This window comes from Danio rerio, chromosome 20 (genome assembly GCF_049306965.1).
Source record: "Danio rerio strain Tuebingen ecotype United States chromosome 20, GRCz12tu, whole genome shotgun sequence".
NCBI classification, from domain to species: Eukaryota; Metazoa; Chordata; class Actinopteri; order Cypriniformes; family Danionidae; genus Danio; species Danio rerio.
The window spans coordinates 5,830,922-5,853,550 of NC_133195.1; the positions used below are offsets into that span (position 1 = coordinate 5,830,922).

Below are 22,629 nucleotides of genomic sequence, written 5' to 3' on the forward strand. Positions count from 1 at the left end.
TTAGGAATGGATTATTCCATTGACTAGTTCAACTCAGCATACTTATAACAAAGCAATACCTGCATCCACAATCACATAATGCCTGAATCAATCTATTAAGCCTTTTTAATGCAGTACATTTGTTTCAACCAAACAAAGGTTTGCTGGAAATAAGTGCCTCAGCCTAAGTCGTTGTGAAGTGTAAAATATGTTGTGTCAGGTACATTTTGTTTCATCTTTCAAATGACTAATCCACTAGAGGGCACTGCGTTGTTTTTACGTCAGGCAAGACAGAAACCATACAAGATAGAATGCAAAAGTGAATGTGTGGTGATATCCAATTCAAATGTAAAATCTTGCATAATCGCTCACTGAGCTTGATTTACTCGCACAGGCTTTCAATTTTAATGGCTAAAATTACAAGCTTCTCTTGCTTTGCATCCCGGTTTTATTTTATCTCTCTCTTTCTCTTCGTCACTCCCACAACCTTCTCTTACTTCTCTGCTTTCTTCCTGTCTCGTTTTCACTTGTTCTCTCTCCTCCCTTTCCTTTCTGGCTCTGTAATTTGCTCAGAGGGGAGCTGACAATGAGTTCTGATACATCCTTTGGCGAGCTGAAATTCTAGGGGAAGAGAACAGTTAGCATGAAAGAAACAAGCCCTCGCAGATTTATGGAGACATTCACCATTGTTCTTCCTTTACTGCAGGGTAATTTGCAAATAGCAATGTCACACTTCAAATGTTGGGTACGGAAATAAGTTTCCTCTGCCAAGAGGCACTGGGAAAAAAAAAAAACACTGGAGGCTCATCATCAGGATATTATGTGAAATGAAAAAAATAAGTAAAGGAAACTTCCAGAGGTGTTAAATCAAACCCATCAGTGCAGTACTGTCGGATTCCGACCGCATTCAGACAAGATGTGTGGTGAAAGGGAAGTGCTAGTGAAGGTCTGTTGCTTCACCTTAGCGCTCTGACTAAGCTCCTAAAGGGAGATTCAGAAATGATGGATACAAACCCAAAAGAAATATCTTAATGTTTGTGAGAGTCATCGTGTAGTCATCAGTTATACAAGCATGTTTTTTTACGTGTTTTTAAGGGCTGGATGATATGACACTCTCCAGTCCACTCTCTTTGTTTTTTTATAGAGCCAGATCTCAACTTTTAATAAGCTAAATAGCCATTCATAATATCTTATTCACAGTTGAAGTCAGAATTATTAGCCCCCCTGAATTATTAAACCTCCTGTTCATATTTTTCCCCATTTTATGTTTAACGGAGAGAAGATTTTTTTCAACACATTTCTAAACATTTTGGGCTCTATTTTGTCGGTCCATGCGCAGAGCGCAAAACGCAGGGCGCAAACGCTTTCAGGGCGTGTCAGAACGCATTTTTGTTAATTTACGGACGGGAAAATCCGCTTTGCGCCGTGGCGCATGATCTAAAAGGGTTGAGTTTATTTTCTTAATGAGTTATAGGTGTGTTTTGAGAATAAACCAATTAGAGTCTCATCTCCCATTCCATTTAAGAGTCAACTGGGTCGCGCCAAGAGCGCATCGCTATTTACAAAGTAAGTCTAAGTGGAAAAAATGAGCATTTTACTAGCAAACAGTTAACAGTTAACAATTTTTTTTAACAGAAAACTGTTAAACAGAGCATCTACTGCGTGAGAATGAGAGATAATGGATCACTTTCACAATTAGTCTATAAATAATTAATTGCATTTGTTAAGCGCAAATATTCGTTTCAAAACTATTTCTAAATTCAGTTCTAATTTCCAGCAAACGAATAAAAGAACAATAATAACGAAGTGTGTTCAAAAACCTGAGTTATATCCTAAAACACATGCTGTGCCCCATATGGTCTAAAACCTGACAGGTGGGCAAATCTAAGCTTGTTTTTAATAAAACAAATATAAATATGGATATAATAAATAATACTGCTAATAATAATAACATTATACAAAAGCAAATTGTTATGAGTGAACTGAAAAAGCCTCCCGAGATGAAGAAGACATAAAAGCAGTGATTTTTCATATTTATGTAGGCTAGAAAATAATATGTTTTGTAATATTTTAATCCTTTATATTTATATTCTATATCTATTCTTATTATATCCTATATATATCCTTAATATTTAAATTTTTTCATATGTAAAGATATTTGCCTATTGCTCTCTTGTGCGTATTAAGCAGTGTGTAAGAGAGGCGCAACTCTGCGCCGGAGTTTAGACCGGGTTTGTTTTGGTCTAATGAAAGATCTATTATAGTTTCTCAAAATAGCAACGCGCCAGCAGTGCGCCTCAGAACGCCTTCCTTTTTAGACCAAAACGCCTATGGGCGCACAAATGAGCGCTAATGCATTTGCTAATTAAACAGCGTAGCGCAACGCCTCAAAACGACTCTTGCACCAAGCTGAAACTAGCAAACAAGTATTGCGCCGCGCCGCCACATTGCACCGGGTGTATGATAGGGCCCAATAGTTTTAATAACTAGTTTCTTATTACTGATTTGTTTTATCGTTGCCATAATGACATTAGCTTAATTATTAGGGGCTAATAATTTTGACCTTAAAAGGCTTTATAAAAAAATGTAATTCACAGCTCTCATACATAACACATTATTTATTTTATTTTTTTTTCAGGGTATTGTGGATATTTTATTTAATGGACATGCATGAATTCTGTTAATACATTTAGTCTATGCTAAATGCAACATACGCATGCATGACTACAACCTACTAAACGTGTCTAAATAAGTCTTTTATTTATGTGATTATAGTTATATATACACATTGTAGTTTTATTCATGATTTGACCAGCATGGTTACTTTTGTTTGATGTAAAAAAAATTGTTAAAAACATTATTTAAAGATTAATATGCCTTTATGTAAAATAATATAGTCAATAAAAAATCTATTTAAAATAAAAACTCTTTTGGGAAGGTCACATGATGAAAACAAACACATTAAAGACAGGACCTGACAATTTTTCAATGCACACAGTTTTTATAAAGTATTTGATTGTTTTAGTACTAAATGTACAAATCTTTACAAAAAAGCACTTTTTTTCGCGATATTAGATTGAAAGACCAGAGAAATCTTGTTGCGTAAGTTCGGAAGTGGACAAAAGACTGTTTACCTCAAGCATTTGTATGGCCTATTTTTTAAACAGGAATGTGTCTCCTTTGTTTACCTGTGATTTGATCGAGCAACATGTGACTTTTTACCGTGTAAACAGTGCAGCATCGGCCATGTTACTTCGCCGTCTCGCTCTGTTTCATCTCTGTTTCATCCCTGCCTTTCTCATAGTTGTCTTCGCAAACTAGCTTACATACGGTGCGTGACAGCCTTGGTTGAAAAGTCATGCACTGCAGCACGCAGGTGCGCAATGACGAAAATATATTGACCACATCAAAAAGGCGCTCAAATTGCGCAATGACAAGAAATAATATCGCACCACCAAACATGAAAATAAAAGTAACGAGTCTGATTTTAAAATGTAAGAAGTATAAGGTACAGATATTTGTGTAAAAATGTAAGGAGTGAAAGTAAAAAAGTTGTTGGAGTACTGATACTAGAAAAATCTACTTAAGTACAGTAACAAAGTATTTGTACTTTGTTACTTCCCATTTCTGCAGGAGTGCAATACATAGTATAACCACTGGGTGTCCAACTTCTTACCGCACCTTTAAATGACTTGTCCACCTCTTCCAAAGACCAACATCCCTGTTATTTAACAAATGTATGTCAAGTTTTACTATCAAAATCTAATTAATTTTTTTTTCCTTCTTGTTTTCAGCACGGGAGGAGAATGTGGCAACTTTCCGAGGCTCGGAATACTTTTGCTATGACTTATCTCAGAATCCTATCCAGAGCAGTAGTGATGAGATCACTTTGTCCTTCAAAACTTGGCAACGCAATGGTCTGATCCTCCACACGGGCAAATCGGCTGACTATGTTAACCTGGCATTGAAGGATGGCGCCGTTTCATTGGTCATCAACCTGGGCTCAGGAGCCTTTGAGGCAATAGTTGAGCCCGTCAATGGAAAGTTCAATGACAACGCCTGGCATGACATCAAAGTGACACGCAACCTGAGACAGGTAATCACGACACAACAGCTGCAATGTAGACTACTCACATATAGCTAGCTGGAGAACTAGTCAATGTTTTGTTCAATTTTATTTGCTTTGAAATTTGATAATCTTCCGCTATTTATTATTACATTTAATTGCACTGTTATATGCTAACAATATTCTTAATAACAAAAGGGGTCGTTTTTCATGCGTTTAAGCTAATTTAATTGCACTGTATTTTGTTAACATGTCTCATTGGATATGTTCTGACTTTGTTCTGAGATCTTGAAGCCTTTTCTTTTAAGATTATTTACCAGTCAATTCCTTTCAGACTTCAATTGCTTTCAGTCTTTGCTCTGAATCTCTACAGCTGTCAGCAAAAGGTTTACTTAGTAATCTCTTTGAAACTCTTCAGTGTTCAACTGTTATTTTATTTCAACTCCTACGCTTATGTGAGGTACAGCATGTGCAGTCTGACCAAGCCAGCAGTATATAAACAAATATTTTGTCTTATATATTAACTACAACATAAGCTCATTCTGAAAACGTACTCTTATATACACATTTTTTGAGATTGCGAACAGGGCTTGATATTAACTTTTTTGACCACCAGCCACTGTAGCTGGTAGATTTCCAACATTACTAGCCACTCGCCATTTTCACTAGCCACAATTTTCTTGTTGGGAAAATATATTTTGCTTAAATTTGACTTTGACGTGCTAAATTACTTGATTTAGATATAGTGTTATGTCCACATGCCTTCTCAGATATTTGCGTATTGCTCTACATCTTGTGTGTATAAAGCAGTGTGTAAGCGAGGCGCACTCTGCGCCGGACAATAGACCGGCTTTGTTCTGGTCTAAAGGAAAGACTATTATAGTTTCTCAAAATAGCAACGCGCCAAAAAACGCCTGTTTTTTTAGACCAGAACGCCTATGGGCAGGGGCGGACTGGCCATCTTGCAGTTCTGGCAAATGCCAGAAGGGCCGGACCATTTTTTAAATGTGGGCCGGTCAGTTTTTATTTTATTTTTTATATGTGTTATTTTTATGTGGAGGCAGCTTTTATCTCTTGCTAGATGTGATATTATGATGATGATAATAAAAAAAAAAATAAAATAAATGTTAAGCATTTGGACCAATCGGCGACGGCCGTCTGATTTCAAGATGGGCCGATCCAATCCGAGGTTACCTGGACGCAATCAAAATCTTGCAAGAATGTCATATTATTTCACCATCTGTACACCAAAATAAATAGTGAATGTCCGTGTCCGTGGGTGGGGCTATGTCGGTGTGGTAATGCGGGCTGATGTGGCTACAGTGCCAGGGCTGAATTTTTGTCCCAGTCCGCCCCTGCCTATGGGCGCACATATGAGTGCAAATGCATTTGCTATTTAAACAGCGTGGCGCAAAATGTCAAAGCGACTCTTGTGCTGAGCTGAAACTAGCAAACAACATTTGCGTCGTGCCTTCGCCACATTGCGCCGGGTGTTTGAGTGTGGGTTTATAAATGAAGCCCAGAACCTTCTCTTGTACATGAAGCCTTTTTTCATATTAGCCTGTAGCAGGAGTGTTTGTATCTGCTGGCCAACTGTTATGATATGCTATTAGATTTGGTACATTTTTTGTTCAGATATTGCTTGAGTTTTTTGGGTGACTTTAAGCTTCACTGGCAGGATTTATATGGAGTGAAAATATGATGAGGGCTTGACAAGTAAGTGCTTTTTTTGATGTAACTACTTTGTTTGGGCTGGTATACGGCTGGAGTTTAGAACAGGCCTCATTTTTTGCTTTTTATTTTGCTTTAGGAGACCAAAATTTTGAGCTGACCGACTGAAGGATGACTCTCTTACTTTCTATGTTCTTTTCCTAATTCATGACAGTCACTGTTTTTGAAATTTGCATTGGAAATTTAAGGAGGGGTGGCCAAACTATTTGGTTGGTGAAGTCACAAAATGCTGAAGCCTTACGTCTTATTCACACGGGACTTCAGCGTCAACGCTTGACTGAAGGCGTGTCTGAACGGCTGACGTGATCGGGGCTGACGTGATCGTCATAGCAGTGTCAGCCAATGAAATTCAGTCAGCAATCGGCCACTGCTGTATTTGCATACAGCGATCTGATTGGCTGATGCTTCCATCAGCTCTTGAAAAGTTGAGCTAGTCCCAACTTCTGCAGCGAGCTACACCTCTGAAGCCGCACCGACGGATCCACAATGCAGTTTGGCCACGCCTGACGTCACCTATTCAAAGTGAATGGGAATCGTTGATGCTGACACCCCGTGTGAATGGGGTGTTAGGGTCCTAAATATGAATCAATAAAGAAAAAATATTAATCTTAAATTAATTATTACTAATTTAATAATTAATTAAAATAATACAAAACCACTGGATGATCTTGAGGCATATTTAGTTAAACTTTTAAGCATGCAAACATATAATAATAAATTGAAAGGCCATCGTAAACAGTATTATCAAGTACAAAATTACATGATGCAATGAATTGCAAGATATAATGTGGATTTTTTTAAGATTCTGAATTCAAAAGCTTGACTTCTCTAAAAATTTTCTGTCATGCTAAACATGTAACAGATAACATGACAGCACATGATAATTAAACCACTGCTACTCTGTTAAAATAGTTGGGTTAAAAATACCGCAACATATAACCCAACTATAGGTTATTATAGCACCTTCCCAACTATAGGTTATTTTAACCCAATGAATTGGGTTATAAAATTTAACCCAATGTGTTTGGTTATTTTGATATATATATATTTTTTTCCATTCTAGTATCACTATTGCTACTATTACCAGTACTACTACTAATTTTATAATTATGGATGGGTAAATAAGTAACATACAGAATATTAAAAATGCTTTATTTCCATTTCATTTTAGTTCCAGACACTTTTAAAATAAATCAAGAATCACAAACAATGAATAACAAATTGCAGACAGTTATAAACTCTGCAAGCAGAAAATTATATGCAGAATATGGAGCTCTGTGTGCTGTAGAGGCTGTCCAGCAGCTGCAGCAGGCTTCACTCGATGTCCTCAATGTACAATACATTTTAACCACATCCAAAAGCTTCAAAAAGATGGTCTTGGATGGTAAAACGGATATAAAAACCACAACACGGAGAGGTAATTTGTTAAAAAATAACAACAAAATTATTGCGTTATGGATTAAATCAACTTTATAACGCTAAAACAACATTACGCACGCATAATAATACAGCTGTTTTGTGTCAGTTAAATCAGTTGATTGAAAATTGTTGAAATTCAAATTTTTAACCCAACTGCTGGAGTTATTAAATAAATAACCTAATAAAGGTTAAAAATAACCCAACAAATGCATCAAATATTTAACCTAACTGGTTGAGTTATTAATAAATAACCTACTAAAGGTTAAAAATAACCCAACAAGGCACCAAATATTTACCTTAACTGGTTGAGTAATTGATAAAAATCCTAAAAAAGGTTAAAAATAACCCAACAAGGTATCAAATATTTAACCCAACTAGCTGAGTTATTATTAAATAACCTAATAAAGGTTAAAAATAACCCAACAAATACATCAAATATTTAACCTAACTGGTTGAGTTATTAATAAATAACCTACTAAAGGTTAAAAATAACCCAACAAGGCACCAAATAGTTACCTTAACTGGTTGAGTAATTGATAAAAATCCTAAAAAAGGTTAAAAATAACCCAACAAGGTATCAAATATTTAACCTAACTAGCTGAGTTATTATTAAATAACCTAATAAAGGTTAAAAATAACCCAACAAATGCATCAGATATTTAACCTAACTGGTTGAGTTATTAATAAGTAACCTAATAAAGGTTAAAAATAACCCAACAAGGCACCAAATATGTTTAACTCAACCATTGGGGTCAATAAATAACTCAGCGTTTTTTAGAGTGTACTGAAATCTAAAAGTCAAAAACTCCTGCCCCCAGTGGAATATCATGTCCTGCTCTTTTCTCTCTTTCCTTTCCTGTTTCTCAAATCTTGGGAAGAAACAGTTTTTTTTTTTAATTTCGAGACCAACACTAATCCATTCATGGGTCATTTTTATTACTAACGTACTTCTAACCAACTAATGTACTAACACTCTATATCTTCATCGTTATTTTCTTTCTCTTTTAATTTCATCCATTAACAACCGTTCTGTTCACTATTGTTTTGATTTCCTTTCTTCCCCCCTTCTTCTTGAAAGCACTCAGGCATTGGACACGCTATGGTAAACAAACTACATTGTCTGGTAGATATCATTCTTATTGTCCTTTTTTGGTTTGCCGTGTGTCCCTCTCCCTTGTTTTTTTTTTCTTCTTGAGTTTCATTCTAGACACTCTTTCCAAAAAATGAGGAAACGGGTTTGTATTACCAGGACTTTTCACATCCTCCCCTCTTTTATCCCCCTCTTGGACTTCCCTACCATCTTTTTTTTTTTTTTTTTTTTTACAGTTTTTGTTGTTTATTTTATTTTATTTTTTTATCAAGCAGGCTTTTACGTCCTCACGTTAATGTTTCGTAGAGATTCCCATCATCACCGGGACGTTCACCGGAACTAGTAAAGTGTTTTTCTCCTCACACCAAGCATCCACATTTTTTGCGAGGACTGTCTGCAATAACTGACAGAGGATTTCCATGAATATCCACAAGGCTATTTTCAACCTTGCAGAGCCTCCCAAAAAAGAAGAAGAAGAAGAAGGGAAAAAAACATTACAGTAAACTAAAAAATCTGGGAACTCTGGCAGTTGATACATCCATGCCACTGATGGCATCTCCTCATCTCCACCATTTCATTCACCCTCATACATTACCACGACTAATACTACATCCAATCTTTCACTGCACTTCCACTGAAAATCCCCTGAGTGTGCTTTCTGCATGTTGTTTTTTGTGCTGTGTGTCTTGTTTTTTTGGCCTTCCATTATTATTTTTTTTAAGATCTGCATGGGTGCTTGCTGATTGGCTTTGCTCCTCCCACTTTTCACCTGACCAATCAATCATCAATCCAGTCTCATGAACAAAGATTAAACATTTAATGTTCCTAGTTGACATCCTTTAATGCATGCATGTTGAAGTTATGGTATGAGTCTGAAGTTGTGTTGATGTGTGTGTGTGTGTGTGTGTGTGAATTTGTGATACAAAGTACCGTACCCCCCAAAAACTAAAACAAGTACAAGTGATTTGTCCTTGGTTTTAACATTTACTAACCCTAATTTGCTATAATCCAAACCAGATAAGAATTCATTTTCTTAACCCATCAAAGATGAAGAAAATATTCGCCAGCAATATTTTCTTTACCTGTCCTGTGAACCTATACTGTACTAAACTATCATCAATAAAACGTATCCAGACCAATGGTCCAGAGAGGTAACAGTAACTGACCCGTATTGGGGGAAAATCCAAACAAGATAAACCAAAACAGACAAAACAAAAACACGAGAGAGGTTATCGCTCAGGTTAAAAGCACTTCTTAGAAGGAGTTACTGATTTGTTGTTTTCTCCATATTGTCATCATTTAACAGGTTACTATATCGGTGGATGGTATACTCACCACCACAGGATACACTCAGGAGGATTACACTATGCTGGGCTCTGATGATTTCTTCTATGTTGGGGGAAGCCCAAGCACTGCAGACCTTCCTGGATCTCCCGTCAGCAATAATTTCATGGGCTGCTTGAAAGAGGTAAGTTCTGTGAAGATTAGAATTGTTTTATAGAGCAAAATCAAAAGGTTTCCACTCACTGGGACACTTTTGTTTTCGTTTATCGTGAGCGTTTTACGAGACGTTTTTCCGCATTCAAACCCATGCGATTTTCACTGGCGTGAAGCAGAAGTGTATACAAAATCTCTCCTTGACGTTAGATGTCTTTTCTGAGGCCAGCTTCCAGCCTCCACCGCGGTGACTGAAGCTCTGCACAAGACTTTTGGCCAGCGGAGAAATAAAATGGTCGTGCCCAACCGAGTCTGGTTCTCTCAAGGTTTTTTTTTTCTTCACTCTCCTAAAAGGTGAAGGTTTTTTTTCCCTCTCCGCTGTCGCCACTGGCTCGCATGGATCAGGATCAACTTCAGTGTTTGAACTCTCAGTAATGATTAAATCACACTGAACTGAGCTAAACTGAACTGAACTGAACTGAACTTAAACACTAAAAACTGAACTACACTGTTCCAGTTACTATGACCACTTATGTGAAGCTGCTTTGACACAATCTACATTGTAAAAGCGCTATACAAATAAAGATGAATTGAATTGAATTGAATAGATGGCGCTACACAACTTCTTCTGACAGCTGCTTATAACACAGAGGAAGAGGAGGAGAGGAAGTTCACACGCTTGTTGTTAAAGTTACTGGTGACTCGAACAAGCATGGATGGTTCAAGCAGCAGCTCCAGCTCTAGCAATGAAGAAAGGATTATTGTTCATATCGCCTCTGGGCATCTTCTTCAATGTGCGCTCGCATTGACAGTTTTGCGCTTGAGCGCCTCCAAGTGCTATTTACTGTAACTTCAGCAGCTCCGTGCACGTGAATAAAAGTGCCGATCTAATTGGTGGAGAAGGTTTAGAGGCGGCTTGCAAAACAAATAATGAGCATGAGACGTGTTTTTTTTTTTTTTTTAAATGACGCTTTTGTACCTGGAGTTTTGCATGTTGGTGTGCACGATCACATTGATGCCCTTGATTTAGTCACGAGGTGTTAAACGTCGACAGAAAAGGCGAGCAAAATACGTCTCGGTGTGCACGGGCGTTAAGACTAAAACTAAAGCATTAGTATACGGAGTAAATTAACAATAAGCGGAAATACTAAAACTAAATAAAACTAACAACAGTTACTTTAAAAAGAACTAAAAAATATTTTGAATATGGGTGTGATTTTGCGTGCGTAGTGTTTCATATATCTGAATTTTTACTGCGTACGCACATTTACAGCTTTGTTCGTACGCAATGTTTTAGTATGAATTCAACGCAATTGTTTATACATGAGGCCCCTGGTGACTGTGGAGGCTATTTGAGTACAGTGAACTCACTGTCATGTTTGAGAAACCAATCTAAGTTGATTTTAACTTTATGACATGATGCGCTATCCTGCTGGAAGTAGCCATCAGAAAATGGATACACTGTGGTCACAAAAGATGGGCATGGTCAGCAACAATACTGTGATGATTTTGTCTACTGACAGTCTTAAAACATTGTTACTGTAAGGCCCAATCCCAATTCTACCCCTTAGCCCTTCTCATTACCCCTACCCCTCGTTTTGCGTGTGCACGCCAAGGGGTAGGGGTGTCCCAATTCTCTTTAGCTTGAAGGTGTAGGGCTAAGGGGAAGGGGTGAACAGCCCTTCTAACTAAGATTTTTCAGGACCACACTCGAAACCAAGGGGTAAGAAAATTTCCCAGAATGCACCAGCCACAGCGGCAGTATTCCTGAACCCGGAAGTAAGGAGATCCACAAATTAGTATTTTTTGTCATTATTACGAATTTTTACGACAAACAAACACATGTTTTAATATATTCAAAACCGCGTTCGTGTTTTACCGTCATGCTTAAAAAAAATTTAAAAAAAGCTAAAAAATGCTAAATTTCGAGATCTATAACCCTTATTAAATAACTCCTATACAGCAGTCCCACGGCTTTCTGACACTGGAATACCCTGTCAGTAATGTCTAGTGGCTGTCAATGGGCTTTTTACAGTGTCTGCTATAATGGTAATGTGGTTTTTGGTGTTTACATTAATGAATATGGCCACTGTGTAAATACACAGTAAGGTTACGATCTTATTGCTGCATTACATCATTATGATAACATAATAAATGCCATCAATGATTTCCTGAAGATAAACACCAAAAAATAACACAACTGGAAACACTACAGCAGTCGCGATCCTCTGATCTTACAGGAGAAGCAGGAGATCGCGAAGACAAATGATGACGTGTGCAGGTGCTGTAGTGCTGTCCCAATTCTTAGGGGTACATTTTAAAGCCCTTCCCCTTAACCCTCGGTTGTAAGAGGGAAGGGGTAGGGGTACAAAAATAGAATTGGATTTGGACCTAATAGTAATAGAGTCTGAAGAGGAACTTAAATGATCATAGTGTCCTATTTGTGTTCAAATACTAAGTCAGCCTGTTGATTTTTGGTTGTGCAGCTGATTTCTCAGCTTCTCAGTCTGCTTTTTATACTGTTGTTTGCTACTGTACAGTATATAGACAGCCTGTGTGTACTGTGGGGTCTATTTTGTTGCTGCAGTCGCCAATTTATTTACTGGCTCTTGCTGTTGGCTCCATCGTTAGATGTAATTATAGAACAGAGACAGTAGAACCTACTGTTGTCATAAGGGCCGAATAGCTGTTTCCTGCAGTAATCATGCTCCTTCTGATAAAGTGACATCCACAGCTGCTTTCATGGGGTTTACCACCTGCAGAAGCAGATTCCATTAACTCGCCAGCACACAGAAATCCACGCACGCATGCACGGATACACACAAACACACACTCACAGCTCAACAAACACTCGACAAACACGGGTGGTCTCTAATAACCATCATAATGAAAGGGCACCTTGTCTCTGCTGCTTAATCTGCCACTGGTTTCTCCTCTGCTGTCTTGTTCTATTCCCAATCCGGCTATTAATATCAGCTGCATAGCTGTGGATACTCGTGTGCCTGTCCCTGCCACATTCTGAAACAACCTGTGCCAACAGTGATAAAAGACTTGCTGAGTTAGAATTACCTAAGGAGTAGTAAAAAGGGCAGGCACTCTATTTTAGGTAAAGACAGGGCGAATATAGCAAACCATCCTCTGAGATCGTGCCTCATTCACAAGCGCTGTTTTATGACAACAATGATGGATGATGAACTCTTTGACAGTGTCGAATGTGGCACAACATTTCCAGGGCCATACTGCAGGAACATCCCCCCTGTAGTGTTGTTATGAATCCAGCCCTTGTCACACATCCCGCTCTTCGTCATTTCTGCCTCCCTTGCACAGGGACTGAATACACACTCAGCTGTTTCATCGGTGGATTGTTTAAGCCGCACACACGCATAAGGATGCAAGGGGGGTTCGTTTTGATGGCACTGATATGCTCGTTGACATAAATACTTACTTTTGAGAGATGAACTCACGATTTGGAGTGAGTGACAGTTTTGAGGTGATGCTTCTATGGATTGTTTTAAGAAATGCACACACGTCTCTGCGTTTTGCATTTAATTATGATGATTCATGAAATGCACCAAAGCAACTGAGAAATACTGCAAGCATAACTCATCCCACACTTTGCAGCCTATACTGTGTGCTTTGTATGTAAACTAGAGATCTGCACGGGGCAAAATTTTGAATCGCACTCCCAACCCGCACCCGCCAGGTTTTAGTCCGAACCCGACCGCTCCTGCTTATGTTCAGCATTCGTTGTACCGCTGCCTGACCCACTCCGTTTTCTACCCGCCGCGCCCAGTCTTGCTAATTGTAAACCGCTTACAAAACCAAAAACCACCCAACTATACAGAGTCCAGACAGCCTATAACACGCTGTCTTTATAAATACACACACAGCCAAGCAAATGATGCACACACAGACAGCAACATCACGCTCTCTCTCATTCACACACCTACACACACACACACACACACACAGACTGCAACATCACATTCTCTCTCATTAACACACCTAAACACACACACACAGACTGCAACAAACAAGCTAAACGTAGCATCATGCTGTCTCGTTCACATGCATACGCGTGCTCGCTCGCTCGGGAGTCGTGAACGATGTTGTTAGGCTGCCCGCTCCCATCCAAAAATAAACCAGTTACCGACCGATCCCGTGCTTTATTGGGAAATTTATTCTCGCACCGGAAGAAATCAGGTCGGGTCCCGGGGCCTGCGGGAATGCAAACCTCTAATGTAAACCCAGGAGGCACACAACATCATAAAACGTTAATATCAGGTTAGATTTAGGTCGTCAGGTGATCAAAATTCAATGTATACCCTAAGTCAAAGGACGAAGTTATTTTGACGTCCAAGAATGATGTCAAATGACTTGATATTTGATTGATTTTAGGTTGTGTTAGGAAAAAGTGACCAAAAACCAACGTCTGATAGATGTCATAGTGGTAAAGTCCACATAACGTCAAGGCATAACATGAGTAGACATTAATTTTTGGTTGATTTCAGGTTTATTTTAGGTTAGACATTGACGACGGCCTGACTTTGGGTTTTGACGTCAACCAGATTTTCATTTCCAAACAAAATCCAACGTCCCAATAATGTTCGGGTACGTTAGAGTACAACATCAATTTGACATCATTTTGAAATCCTGTGCCTGCAGGGTATGTACTGTATGTAAACTAGAGATCTGCACGGGACTAAATTTTGAATCCCACTCCCAACCTGCACCCGCCATGTTTTAGTCTGAACCTGACCGCTTTTATTTATGTTCAGCATTCATTGTCTCGCTGCCAGACCCGCTCCATTTTCTACCCGTACTGCTAATGGGCGAGGGGGAAAAACAAAACCAAAAACCACCCAGCTATACAGAGTCCAGACAGCTTATAACACACTGTCTTTATAAACACACACACACACACACACAGCACCAAGCAAGCCAAGCAAATGACACACACACAGACAGCAACATCACGCTCTCTCTCATTCACACACATACTCAAACACACACAGACAGCAACAAACAATCTAAACGCAGCATCACGCTGTCTCGTTCACACACATGCATACGCGAGTCGTGAGCGATATTGTTAGACCACACGCTCCTATCCAAAAATACACCAGTTACCGACCGATCCCACGCTTTATTGGGAAATTTATTCTTGCGCCGGAAGAAATCAGGTCGGGTCCCGGGGCCTGCGGGAATGCAGACCTCTAATGTAAACCCAGGAGGCACACAACATCATAAGACGTTAATATCAGGTTAGATTTAGGTCGTCAGGTGATCAAAATTCAATGTCTACCCTAAGTCAAAGGACGAAGTTATTTTGACGTCCAATAATGACGTCAAATGTTGTTGATATTTGATTGATTTTAGGTTGTGTTAGAAAAAGTGACCAAAAACCAACGTCTGATAGATGTCATAGTGATAAAGTCCACATAACGTCAAGGTAACGTAACATGAGTAGACATTAATATTTGGTTGATTTTAGGTATAATTAGTTAGACATTGACGTCGGCCTAACTTTGGGTTTTGACGTCAACCAGATTTTCATTTCCGAATAATGTTCGGGTACGTTGGAATACAATGTTAATTTGACATCATTTTGAAATCCTGTGCCTGCAGGGTATGTATGCAAACTAGAGATCTGCGCGGGACTAAATTTTAAATCCCACTCCCAACCTGCACCCGCCATGTTTTAGTCTGAACCCGACCGCTTCAGCTTATGTTCAGCATTCGTTGTCCCGCTGCCCGACCCGCTCCATTTTCTACCTGTACTGCTAATGGGCGAGGGGGGAGAACAAAACCAAAAAACACCCAGCTATACAGAGTCCAGACAGCCTATAACACGCTGTCTTTATAAGCACCAAGCAAGCCAAGCAAATGACACACACACACACACACACACACACACACACACACACACACACACACACACACACACAGAGACAGCAACAAACAAGCTAAACACAGCATCACGTTGTCTCGTTCACACACATACATAAGCATGCTCGCTCGCTCGGGAGTCGGGAGCGATATTGTTAGACCGCCTGCTCCCATCCAAAAAAATACACCAGTACACCAGCTCCCGCGCTTAATTGGGAAATTTATTCTCGCGCCGGAAGAAATCTGGTCGGGTCCCGGGTCCCGCGAGAATGCAGACTGCGAGAATGCAGACAAAAGTTGAGTTAATAAAGCATTTATTAACATATTATTTAACTATTAGTATATGCCTGAATAATAAGACATATAAATGTTGATTTGAATAGTTCATTAATCATTTATTAACTCATTCTGAATTATCCTAAAAACCCTCAACTACTCTTAAACATAAATGGTTTGTAAATAATGCAATACTTAATTTAGGAATGAAAAATAAGTCATTAACAGAGTATGAAAATACAATTATTAAGCACATTTTAAATATGTTTATGTCAAAAATAGAGCATTTGTAGCTGCAGTTATAAACTGATGTTTATTAATGTAGAGTTAATACTTAACAGATAATGAATTCACTAGATGCTAATGCTTAGAAAATGATTCATAGTGTGTAGTTATTATAAAGTTTTACCCAACTTTTTATTGCATTTGACAATTCAAGTGCAAGGAGAACTGGTCACACACAGTCTCTGGGGAACTGGGATTGCACAGGCGAGAGTGTACTTTAGTTGTGTGTTAATTTGGCATGATTTGGCCTATCTTGACTACTCTTAATGAAAGTTTATTTGTAACAAATGTCTAAATGGATGGTAATTTTGTTCTAAAACGAACTTGACTAGCTTTCTTTAGTTTGTTCTTGTGGAAGACTAAAAATAAAACTGAAATATGGTATTGACAGCACCAGCCGAACCAGTACTACAGATCCCGAAGTGTAGTGTTGAACTCGCTTAACAGAACAGAGCCACCAACAATTTGGGTGCGTAATTAGCTTTTGTTTAAAAGCACAATATATTTTAAATAGATAGATAGATAGATAGATAGATAGATAGATAGATAGAGAGAGAGAGAGAGAGAGAGAGAGAGACAGACAGACAGACAGACAGACAGACAGACAGACAGACAGACAGACAGACAGACAGACAGACAGACAGACAGACAGACAGACAGACAGACAGACAGACAGACAGATAGATAGATAGATAGATAGATAGATAGATAGATAGATAGATAGATAGATAGATAGATAGATAGATAGATAGATAGATAGCACTGGTACTGTTTGCATCTACATGCTTCTTCTACTTGTGTGCTTCTCATTAAAGTTGGACCTTCAGCAGCAGCAAGATGCCCGATAACATGCTAAGACACTGAGCCCAGATAGATTAGTGTCTGCTCTATAATCCTGGAGCCCGATCGATTCCCAGCACCTCCCTATTCACAGAAGGCAAGAATCACACAGAGTCTACAGAGTCGTTAAAGGCTGGCTTTGATTATAAATGACACTCCGGGGACAGAGGATGGCCCCCAGATAAGGTGATAAGGTGAGGGTGTAGCTTTAGATAATGCATCCGAGTCTGCGGACTACCGTTTCCACAGCATCTCTCTGCACATTATTTTCCATTATACTGCTATCGATCAACTAGAGGTAATGGCTATTGGAATCATAACCCATGGCATAACTACATTCCCGTGAAAGAAGAGTTGATTGGAGGAAAGTAACAGAACCGCTGAGGAATGTTTTCTGGCTATTTGCTTTGAGGAGTTTTTTTTTTTTTTTTTTTTTACCAGGTAGTGTAGAAAAAAAACTAATTATTTTCAGTGTGACTACTCTGAATTAAAATTGGTATTTGGCTTATCTGAGAAATCTTTACATTTTACTGTGGATGGGGAAGTTAACCCTATATTGGGACACTCACAGAAGGTCTGGAAAAAAGTACATAGGATTGATTTAATTTGTCCCATTATAAACAAGGCTATTCTTCAATATGGAATAACCCTGCTGTTAAGATAGGAAAGAAAACAGTGTATTGGAAGGATTGGTGTAAAAAAAGGTGCGAAAACAATTGGACTGTATTCATTTCAGGAGTACACTGAAAACCCTAATAAGTTGACTGAGCTAAATTAATTGAGTAAACTCGTTGCCTCAATTTAATTGAGAAATGGAGTCTCCCAAAACTTGCATGTATGAGTTTATTTAACTTGCCGGTTTTGTAGATTATACTTAAATTGTTCAGTTCACCAAACTTAGTACTTAAGTAGATTATACTTGAATTGTTCAGTTCACCAAACTTAGTGCTAAGTTTGGCAAACTGAATAAGGAACAATATAATAAGGATGCCAACTAGGACTTCACAATACAAACAGTTTGAAGTAGCTTAACAGTCAAGACTACATTTGTGAAAATGACCTATTTTTTCCAAAGGATTAATTATGATTTTGAGCTCACTACACTTGAAATCTTAAGTTTTTGCATTTTCATGGTACATAAGTTAAATTAACTCATATTTTTAAGTGATACCACCAAAATGCAAAATTTCAAGTTATGTTCAGTCAACTTTACTTAATTGTTTAAGTAAAGACAACATTTGGGTTTTCGGTGTAGAAGGACAAGTTTAAATGATTAATAAAGGGGATTTCTGGAAATATATACAGTTGCATAGTAGTGCACGATCCGTGGGATGTAAGTGTTTTATTAGGGTTTCTAAATATGTTAAAGTCGGTGCAAACTACATATTTTGCAACACAGGCTCATTCCGAAAGTGTAGTCCCGTAGACATTTCTGGAGACTGCGAATTATGTAGCCGGAGGCACTTATGGCTGCAATTTTTTTTTAAGCGAACGCTACGGGCCGGTACGACGCCACTTCTTTTGGGGCTTACCAGCCCCAACCGCTCGCACTTTCAGACACGCTCGTACAACAACAACAGGTCACCGCAGACTTCATTCTTCTTGGCTTTGTAGTAGAGGTCTGCGCGGGCCGCGGGACCGGACCAGATTTCTGAGACGCGGGAATAAATTTCAGAATAAAACGCGGGAGCGGTCGGTAACGGGTTTAATTTGGGACAGGAGCAGGCTGTCTAGCAATTTTGCGGATATTGCTATGCGAATGAGAGAGAGAGAGAGCTTTGCCTGTGTGTGTACTTGGTGCTTGTGTGTGTGTGTGTGTGTGTATGTTAGTGCGCAAACGCGAATGAGAGAGAGAGAGAGCTTTGCCTGTGTGTCTGCTTGGTGGTTATGTGTGTGTGTTAGTGCGCGCGCGTGCGTATGAGAGAAACAGAGCTTTGTGTGTTTGTGTGTGCTTGGTGCTGTGTGTGTGTGTGGGTTTATACAGACAGCTTGGCTGTCTGGACTGTATAGCTGGGTTATTTTCGGTTTTGTTCTCCCCCACTCTTTAGCGGGATCGGGCGCGGCGGGTAGAAAACGGGGCGGGTCGGGCAGCGGGACAACAAATTCTTAATATAAGCGGGAGCGGTCGGGTTCGGGCTAAAACCTGACGGGTGCGGGCGGGAGCGGGATTCAAAATTTAGTCCCGCGCAGATCTCTACTCTGTAGCTCTTCATAAAGACGACAACAAGTTTTGTTTAAGCTTGGGTCGACCATGGCTCATTATTAAATGTATATATTATAACGGGATAATTTCTCGGCTGTGTTTTTAAAAATGGCAGTTCCTTTTTGTTTTCATTCTCCTCCTTGTCCATGAGCAACATATCTGTGTGAACTAATAGCAATCAGCTGCGTGTCCTGCTCCGCCTTTTGGTACCCTTTTGTCATGCTAGGCACCCTTTGCAAGGGTTACCCAAAAAATGGTACGGTACAGTTTGCGCTTTGGTACACTTTGAGAGTAGAAACGGCCATAAAAGCTTACCGAACTGTACCGTACAGTACTACTCAGTGGAAATGGGCCATAAAGCAGAGGGGCTAGTCATTACAGGATGTATTATGGCTGTGAGACTGGTGCTGCAAAATTGGAAGAGCTTAGATACTCCATCTTTTAAGGATTGGATTGAGCTGATGATTTCTACTGGATCATATGATTGTATGTTGGCGAGACTTCAGGAATTCAGTCATACTTTCAATCAGAAATGTAGAGGAAGGTTGTTGTTTACAGCATTTGGAGAGCATGTAAAGGAAAAATTGAAGGGTTGTCATTTTGGCTGTCTGTTGTATTAATTTATTTTTAAAGGGACTAAGCCGAATAGAAAATAAATGAAGGAAGATATTCGATTAAACTTACAATCTCACTGTCAGTTCCTCTGAGCTCTGGCACATTTGCTTGTGGTTGTGGGGTGTGATCCCGCCTCTCTGTAACTTCACTGTCATGGGAAGACTGTCTTTTCTGAAAAATATTTAGAAGAACACGCGCATCTTCACATTTGAGCAATGGATGTTAGAAAAAATAACGAGGATATTTTGAAGTATCTTCGTTTTTTTTTTTATAACATTCATTGCTCAAATGTGAAGATGCATGTGTTCTTCTGAATCCCCCCCCCCCCATGTCATATGCATGACAATAGCTACCAGAGCTTGTAACATTTTAAAACAATGCATCTTCTTTTGTGGGCGACGTAAAACATATGCTGCATAAAACATGTGCTCGATAAGTTGGCGGTTCATTCCACTGTGGCGACCCCGGATTATTAATGTTGTAATTTTTGTTTTATTATTATTTCTTGTGTAGAGTATATAAGTACAAAATAAAAAAAAAAAAAGTTCTAAGACAAACTTTTTTTGGTATTTGGATGGAGTTTGCATGTTCTCCCCGTGTTGGTGTGGGTTTCCTCTGGGTGCTCCGGTTACCCCCACAAGTCCAAAGACATGTGGTATAGGTGAAGTGGGTAAGCTAAATAGTCAGTATTGGATGTGTGTGAATGAGTGTGCATGGATGTTCCCCAGTGATGGTTTGCAGCTAGAAGGGCTTCCGCTGCTTAAAACATGCTGGATAAGTTGGTGGTTCATTCCACTGTGGCAACCCCTGATTAATAAAGGGACTAAGCCGTAAAGGAATTGAATGAATTAATGGTATTGGAGTGTCGGGATGTTAGTCTGGCCTTTATAGATGATTTATATTTAGTACACACACACACACACACACACACACAGTGGCCATAATGTTAAAGTAACCCTAATATAAGAATGCTAATATAAGAGTGCAGTTCTTTGTTGATAAAGTGGGGTGGGACATATTGATGAGCTTGGGCTATGACCTTTAGCTTGTGCTAATCTCAGAGCTTCTAATGTGTTTGTATTGAAAAGGTTCCGACTTTCTGTTAACGCAAAAGAAACTATTTCTTTGTTGAGAAAATCAATGGAGTTGTTTTGATGGGAAAACCTCTCCAACACAGATGACTTGGGAGCATTGGGTATAAGCTGGTGCAAGATAAGAGTTAAAGAAAAGAAACGCGATCATGTCAGGCTTGCTAAAATATAGATCTTTTCCCAGAGTTCATCACTCTTGTCTCTTAGCCACTGCAGTTAGTACACAGGGCACCTATGTTGATTTACTGTCAAATCTTCCAGGATTATCTGTAATCCTGGAGCTTCAAAATCTGTTTGCTGTGTTCTCTGACAGAACTGCTGTTTGCTGTGCACACTGTGGCCCATATATAGCAGCAAGAGCTCTTTCTTTAAGGAAGAAGTGGGGATTAATTTTCCGCTTGAGTGAATTTCAATTTACAGTTTGCATTATGTTGTATTGGGCTATAATGCTAACTGTATATATAGTATGTAGTATATAGTCTTTGCATTGGAAAAAATGCACATTATTTGAATAGGTTCTCTTTAGCATTCCAACCAGCAAGTGTTTTAGAGAATTTTATTTTTCAAGACGTTTTTTCTTAAGTCCAATAGGACCGGGACATATGCCATACCATATGTACCATATACTGTATATATAGTACAGAACAATTCATAAACACCTTATTGTAGACAAAATGTAGTCTATAAGTCATTCGAAATTTGAAACATTTCTTAACACAATAACCAAGCCAACTAGACACCCGCTTCAAATGTTTTCAGTTGATTGAATGGGTGTTATCAGTGGTTATCAGCTGATAGATATGGGCCAGTAGGGTCCTTCTGCACCTACTAGTAGGCTCAAAAGGCTGTTTTTATCCATCTATAGTTGAAATCAGGCCCCGTTTACACTTAGTTTAAAAACGCATATGTTTTGCTACGATTATGCCATCCATCAACACTACGCCGGAGTTTTCGAGCGCCGAAAACGAAGCGTTTTGGAAACGCTGGAAAGGCTGTTTTCATTCTGAAACGCTGCTGCTCCGTCTCAGTGTGGATGAGGAAAAACGGAGACATCTGAAAACGGAGGCGGGGCTGCCGAGATTCGCTAGCTGATTGAGGCTTTTGTGTCATTGCGAATCCTTCCCTTATTCGTCAAGCCCCTATCACATGACTATAACACATGGCTTTAACGCTACCAGAAGACAGCAGACCAGCCTTCACTGTAAACAACAACATGGACACAGAAATGGGAGCTTTGTTTGCACTATTGTCTGTTTTAGGCGCCACTGTGCAGATAAACTCTGCCTTTTTTACTACAGCAGCGGCATATGCCTGGAGTGCGCGAATGGTTACGTGTTATACGTTTTTGGTGGCGTAGTGTGGACGGAGATATGTTCGGAAACTCTAGGTGAAATGCTAGTGTGGATGCGGATCGTTTTTGATCTAAAATGCCATTTTCAAACTAAAACGCGCTAGTGTAAATGGGCCCTCAGAATTATTAGCCCCCCTTTGATTTTTTTTTTTCTTTTTCAAATATTTCCCAAATGATGTTTAACAGAGCAAGGACATTTTCACAATATGTCTGATAATATTTTTTCTTCTGGAGAAAGTCTTATTGGTTTTCTTTTGACTGGAATAAAAGCATTTTTTAATTTTTAAAAAACATTTTTAGGTCAATATTGTTAGCACCTTTCAGCTATATATTTTTTCGATAGTCTACTAACTTGCC

At 39.0% G+C, this 22,629-nt stretch overlaps 1 protein-coding gene across 51 annotated transcripts in view; it reads left to right on the forward strand.

Annotated features, from left to right (window-relative positions):
* Positions 1-22,629, forward strand: part of nrxn3b (neurexin 3b) — a 420,076-nt gene that overhangs the window by 113,469 nt on the left and 283,978 nt on the right. For 26 of the 51 annotated variants that reach the window (XM_073933124.1, XM_073933111.1, XM_073933137.1 and 23 more), the window contains 2 exons: positions 3,774-4,075; positions 9,592-9,753. In XM_073933124.1, the coding sequence (XP_073789225.1) occupies positions 3,774-4,075; positions 9,592-9,753 (464 nt within the window). 51 annotated transcript variants of the gene reach the window in all.